The following is a 6,000-nucleotide window of genomic DNA, read 5'->3' as shown; positions in this document are numbered from 1 at the left end:
CAGGTAAACAAATCGGTCCAGCCCACCAGGGGCTTTCCCTGAACAAGCGGTGGACTGGCTTTGAGAACCACTGGTATAGCGAAAACAAGCACTCCTATTTACACTAATAAGTAAGAACACAAGAACAGGAGCCATTCAATGAAACTGAAAGGCATACATTTTAAACCAATACAAGGAAATTACATATTGTGTAGCATCAAAATTAATACGTGGAATGTATTGCCAGCAGAGGCCAAGAGCTTAGCTGAATTAAATAAAGTATTAGACATTTCTGTGGGAAGTGGGGAAAGTCACCTTAGCCAGGAGTCAAAAAAAAGTTATGACCCCTCAACCACCTTCAGGCATAAACTACCCACTAACTGGGTACAAGAATCAGTCACAAGCTTCCCTAAGGAGAGGTTATTCAACTAATTGCCCAGCACAGAGTTTTTTGCACCTTCCTCTGAAGCATCTGGTACTGGCCACTCCTGGACATAGGAGACTGGACTAGACCACGGCTCTGATTCAGCCAGGCCATTCCATTACTCCCCTGTGACAAGGTACCTTAAGTCAAAGTGGAATTATAGGCCAAATTAACTAGCAAGAGAGCTGTTCTGAAACAGGCAAGTCAGGAGAATTAAGAACAGTATTTATAGACTTGATTTGTCTCTGGTACTGGTAAGGAGCGTGGAAAATGAATGAGATGATGTACAAGTGATACCCCTCATTCATTCTGCTTTACGTAGCATCCAGGGACTTATTGAAAGCTTCTCACAACTTCAATGGTGACTGTGAAGAACAGGAGAAAGACCAGTGTGAACGTGGTAGGCTCAAAGAGGCGATGCCGGCCTGTGTCTGCTAAATGGTAACTTTTTACTTGGGTCACCTGCATCAGCCCTGCCTGCTAGCTGGACAAGTCCATGGAGCTAAATACAGAGACTTTTGTTCCCTTCACAAGAAAAACTCTGCCTGGTGGGATTCTGGGCCCAGATGGTCAGCAAGGCTGTGAAGTAGAGGTGTCAGCAGCTGGAGAAGCAGAAACTCCACGTGAGCTGAGAACAGTGTCTTTCGTCAGCCCCAAGTAAAAGCCAAGCCAAAGTGTGTGCCCCAGTCAGTTACTGTCACCGCTGCTGTGGAAATCAGTGGCAGAATTCACTCCACTGTAAACACCAGAATTCTAGGAAATATTCACCCCCCATTCCCTAGGGCCTCCCCTCCCCCCAGCATGTCATTTAAATTGAGGGAGGAAGCAAGTGGATCTGTCTGATGGGGATTTTCTGCCAGCAGTTGCGGGACAGCAAACCCACAAGGAGCCACACACCCCGTTCTACACAGGTCAGGCCTGGTGGTGCAGGTCACATGGTTACAATACTGTGGATGCACTTCATATATATGGCACTGCAGACACTCAGCCCTTAACAGGGGCACTGACAAATCAGATCTGACTCAAAGTCAAGTTCTGTACAAAGTCCCATCCCCCAACCAACAGACACAGTTTAACAATCCCAGCAGAAACTTGTTTGAAACATTCTGCTGCTACAGAGTAACAGCCGTGTTAGTCTGTATTCGCAAAAAGAAAAGGAGTACTTGTGGCACCTTAGAGACTAACCAATTTATTTGAGCATGAGCTTTCGTGAGCTACAGCTCACTTCATCGGATGCATACCGTGGAAACTGCAGAAGACATTATATACACACAGAGACCATGAAACAATACCTCCTCCCACCCCACTGTCCTGCTGATAATAGCTTATCTAAAGTAATCATCAAGTTGGGCCATTTCCAACACAAATCCAGGTTTTCTCACCCTCCGTCCCCCCACCCCCCACAAACTCACTCTCCTGCTGGTAATAGCCCATCCAAAGTGACAACTCTCTTCACAATGTGTATGATAATCAAGGTGGGCCATTTCCTGTACAAATCCAGGTTCTCTCACTCCCTCACCCCCCTCCAAAAACCACACACACAAACTCACTCTCCTGCTGCTACAGCATTCACAACCCAAGCACCATGCAAAGCCAGGGGAGAGTGAGAGAGAACTCACAGGTGGGGAAATCTGCTAGATTTTTAACCTGGTAGGTTCCCTTTACACTAAGGTCTCTCGGTGGAGCTAAGGCAAATGTAGTATACGGTTGCTGCCTATCAAACCTAAAACGTGTCTGGAACCCCACCACTATGTGCCTTGAGGGTTACTGTTGTAACACAGCGTTCATGCACTGTGACACTAGCAACTCTTGTCTTGTTAATTCACCCACTAGGTGCATGACCCCTGTGTCAGTCACCTATTCTTGCACTGAGGTGTGAAAATATGGACACTGCTATTGTACAACTGATAGTATATTTCCATGCAACATGTGCAGACACCCTCCCAGGCGTGATGGCAGCAGGTACGTGCATGTGACCCCCGTAAATGCATACCCTCCAATGTGACACTGAACCCAAAGCACGCACAGCTGGTACAAGAACCACAGGTCCCATCCTCTAGCCTTATGCTGAAGGCATGGATATATGGCACCATCTTCAACTCCTTGGTCAGGTATTATTGCTTATCATCTGTGGCTCTAATTTGTTCTCTAGATCCTGGCTCTGCTGTGTGCAGCCTCAACTACGGGTACACTGAGCCCTCCTGTCTGTCTTCATTTGCTTCCACCTACTCAAAAAGCGTAAGTTGACTCCAGTAAAGAAATGAAGTCCTAGGATTTTCTTACATTCGTCACCCGCCCCAGGGTGGGAGAAACAGAAAACAAGGAAGAGTTTGGTGAGTATCACAACCCCTCTTGTCTCATAAGATCACATTAATTCTGTTCATAATGAGACCACAGGGCCAGATCCTTAGTGTGTAGCTACAGCAATACAGCTACATCAGTTTATACCAGCTGGACTTCTGATTCCTGAGGGGCATGAAAAGGGTCATGCTACAAAGGCAAGTAGAGCTGGTCCAGTGGGTAAGGTACTAGGTGGAGCTGCAGGAGACCTCAGTTCAAGGCCCTGGTCTGCTACAGATTTCCTGTCTCACTTCCCCCCCATAGGGATAACAGGCTTTCCCTATCTCACAGGGGTAAATACACCAAAGACTGTGAGGTGCAATGGGGATGGGCATTTACCTCAGGTAGACAGAGGTATTGCCAAAACATGACCCAAACATTTGAGAGTGGCTTTAACAAAAGATAGGGTGGGAAGTTGTTTACCTTCTGGGTTTTCAGCCTTTGGTGGTCACATTTTCAAGTTTCTCTTTGCAACCATGATGGCTAGATACTTTGGGGTTTTTTTAAACGAGGAAGGATTCTCATGTGATCATCTGACTCCAAGAGCTGGAGCTTTAAGAAAAAACACTGAATATTGCCAGCTCTTACAATTTTATCATGAGTCTCACAACACTGAGAGAATTTGGAACATATGTGGTCAGGGGAGCACATGTGGAAGGCTTTGAGTTTCCTAGCAGGGCTAGAACTGTTCCCAGGGACAATATGGGAGTGGAGCTCATATTCAGAGAGAGCAAGTCCCTCATGGGGATATGGAAAGGGAGAAAAAAACCTCTTGGGGGTGGGAGGGGAGAGGAAAACATGTGCAGCCTCCTCGTCCTGCTCCTCCCAACCCAGTCCTGCTGCCCAAGAGGTAGGGTCTGGGAAGTGGCTACAAGCAATCCACTCCAAAGATCCCTGCAGCAAAGACTGGTGGCATTTCTCGTGGATCTCATCTTCTCTTGCAGTGCCATCAAAGGACTGGTCTACACTAGAACATTAGATCGACCCAGCTACATTGCTCAGGACTGTGAAAAATACACATCTGAGTGATGTAGTTAAGCCGACCTATGTCCCCGTGTAGACAGCACTATCGCCTCTCGAGGAGGTGGATTCCTATGGCAATGGGAGAACCCCTCCCGTCAGCGTATGTAGTGTCTACACAGAAGTGGTGCAACGGTGCCGCTATAGCATTCCAAGTGCAGACAAGCCCAAAGTGTGTGAGCATGCAAAAGTTGTAGGTGATATTGACAGAGCCATCCCCCCAATCCGGGAGCAGAGGGACAAGTATGATTTTTCTACAGGATTTTGATAGCTACAGGAGCAGAGCTATCTGTCTTGCCAGCTCATATCCACTTCCCTGCTTCAGAGATTAGGGCCAACGGTGAGAGGAAATACTTCCAAGAGACAGGCATAATTATTTTCCCCGGTGGTTAAGTCTCTTCTCAGTGTTCAAGGTCAAAACAAGTCTCTGTCAGGTACACACAGAAGCAGCAGCCCCCCGCGGAGGTAGAAGGAAGCTACATTTCCCAAGTGTGGGCCGAAGTTTTAATTCTGTAGGGGCAAGAGGGATTAAATGCTGAAGATCTCAATGCTCAGGGACTTGAATTATAGCTTTGTCACTTTCTTGATCCAGGGCACAAATTTGCTGACCTTAGTGTAAACTCCAGGGGAGTCCTTCCGGCCACACCCATAACCCCAGGAAATGATCCCCAGAATGACCCAGCGTCCAGTTGATCTCTGACACATGAGCGGCCCACCACTGTCACCCTGGCAGCTGTCCACCCGCTTATCTTCAGAGAGGTTTCCAGCACAGATCATGCGGTTAGTAAACTTGCCCCTGTAACGAGCCTCACAATCTTCTCTTGGGAGAAGGGGCACTGCCCCCTGAAGCAATGTTCTTGAATAGGACTTCCCTGAAACAGAATAGAACAGCACAACTCACCACTTGGGCTATGTCTACACAACAGACCTTACAACAGCACAGCTGTACCGCTGCAGCTGCGCCACTGTAAGGTCTCCCATGTAGCTGCTCCATGCCAGCGGGAGAAAGCTCTCCTGCCGGCATAATTAAACCACCCCTAACGAGCAGCGGTAGCTCTCCCGCTGACGTAGTATCTCTTGCCGACAGTGCTGTCCTCACCAGTGCTTCTGTCAGTGAAACTTACGTCGGTCTCTGTGGCACACAGCTCCAAAGGAGGCATTCCAGCTGAGGCCCTGAGAGACCCCAGAAGAGGAGAATACAAAATGGCACTGGGCACAGAAAGAGAGTAAGAGAATCAGGGACACTGCCTTGAATTGCATCTAGAAATGAATTAGTAGCCAGACTACTGAGTACAGGTGTGCTGGGTGAGCACGCTGCCTCCATCTCAGCGCATCCATTCTGTTCGGGTTCTTATACCACACCATGGTATCCGCCCATCCCTTCAACCGCAGTATTGTCTGGGCTCCTCCCTCACAAGTCCTTTCACCTGGGAATATCCCAACATTTGAGCCCCCGCTCCCTTGAGGCTGCTTCCATGAGCATCATCTACCTCTGACTCACCTGTGTCTCCCCAGCCGGAGATAATGCAGGCCTGACTGTTAATGGCAGCCTTCTCCTTCCTGTCAGGGAGGCAGATGGGCAGGACATGGTGATTGAAGGAGAGGCAGTGGCTACCCCTGCCCCGCATCCTGACCAGGGCAATATCATTGTCATTGCTGCTGGACCGGTAGTTCCTGTGAAGGACGATCCTCTCGATGGGCATCTCCCTCTCAAACGCCTCCCTCACGCCTGTGTGGTAATCGCCTACCCGCAGCCGGTAGCGGCGCACATCAGTGCCAAACCTGGCCAGGCAACAAAGAGCCACCTGAGTGCTCATGTGGTGACCACCTGGGGCGTGAGCACGGCGCTGCTGGATCCAGGGCCATGCCACCGGCAGAAAGGCCTCAGTACCACTACAATGCCCACAAGCACACCAGGTGAGAGCACTGCTGTCTGGCCACTTCACAAGCTGCCTCAGAGCCAGCTCCTCCCAGTCCCCAGCAAGTCAGTGCTAAGCAGGGGACTGGTGGTTCCCATTAGCAGGGAAGGGAACATCTGCTCATGCCGCCACCAAGCACCCCAACTCTCTGTCTGACATAAACCAGGCTATGAATGGTCTTCCGGACCCTCTAGATCAGCAGTCCCCAAACTTTTGAGGGTCGTGACCCCTCTTACCCCTGTACATGCCCTTCCGCCCCCCCTGCCCCTTCACACCAAGCCAGGGCCGAGAGCGGGGCTGTGGCTCTGGGAGTGGGGG

General features: G+C 49.5%; 1 protein-coding gene across 1 annotated transcript in view; it reads right to left on the bottom strand.

Annotated features, from left to right (window-relative positions):
• Positions 1-4,293: 4,293 nt before the first annotated feature.
• Positions 4,294-6,000, bottom strand: part of LOC144267801 (neurotrypsin-like) — a 29,136-nt gene continuing 27,429 nt past the window's right edge. Inside the window, exons 14-15 of the mRNA XM_077822107.1 lie at positions 5,265-5,545; positions 4,294-4,635 (exon numbers count right to left, since the gene is read on the bottom strand). Of these exons, the coding sequence (XP_077678233.1) occupies positions 4,328-4,635; positions 5,265-5,545 (589 nt within the window). The 3' untranslated portion in view covers positions 4,294-4,327. The remainder of the gene's footprint in view (positions 4,636-5,264; positions 5,546-6,000) is intronic.

Source organism: Eretmochelys imbricata, chromosome 7 (genome assembly GCF_965152235.1).
Source record: "Eretmochelys imbricata isolate rEreImb1 chromosome 7, rEreImb1.hap1, whole genome shotgun sequence".
Classification (NCBI taxonomy): Eukaryota; Metazoa; Chordata; order Testudines; family Cheloniidae; genus Eretmochelys; species Eretmochelys imbricata.
The sequence above is the reverse complement of the archived record's forward strand: the minus strand, read 5'-3'. Positions and strand labels throughout refer to the sequence as shown.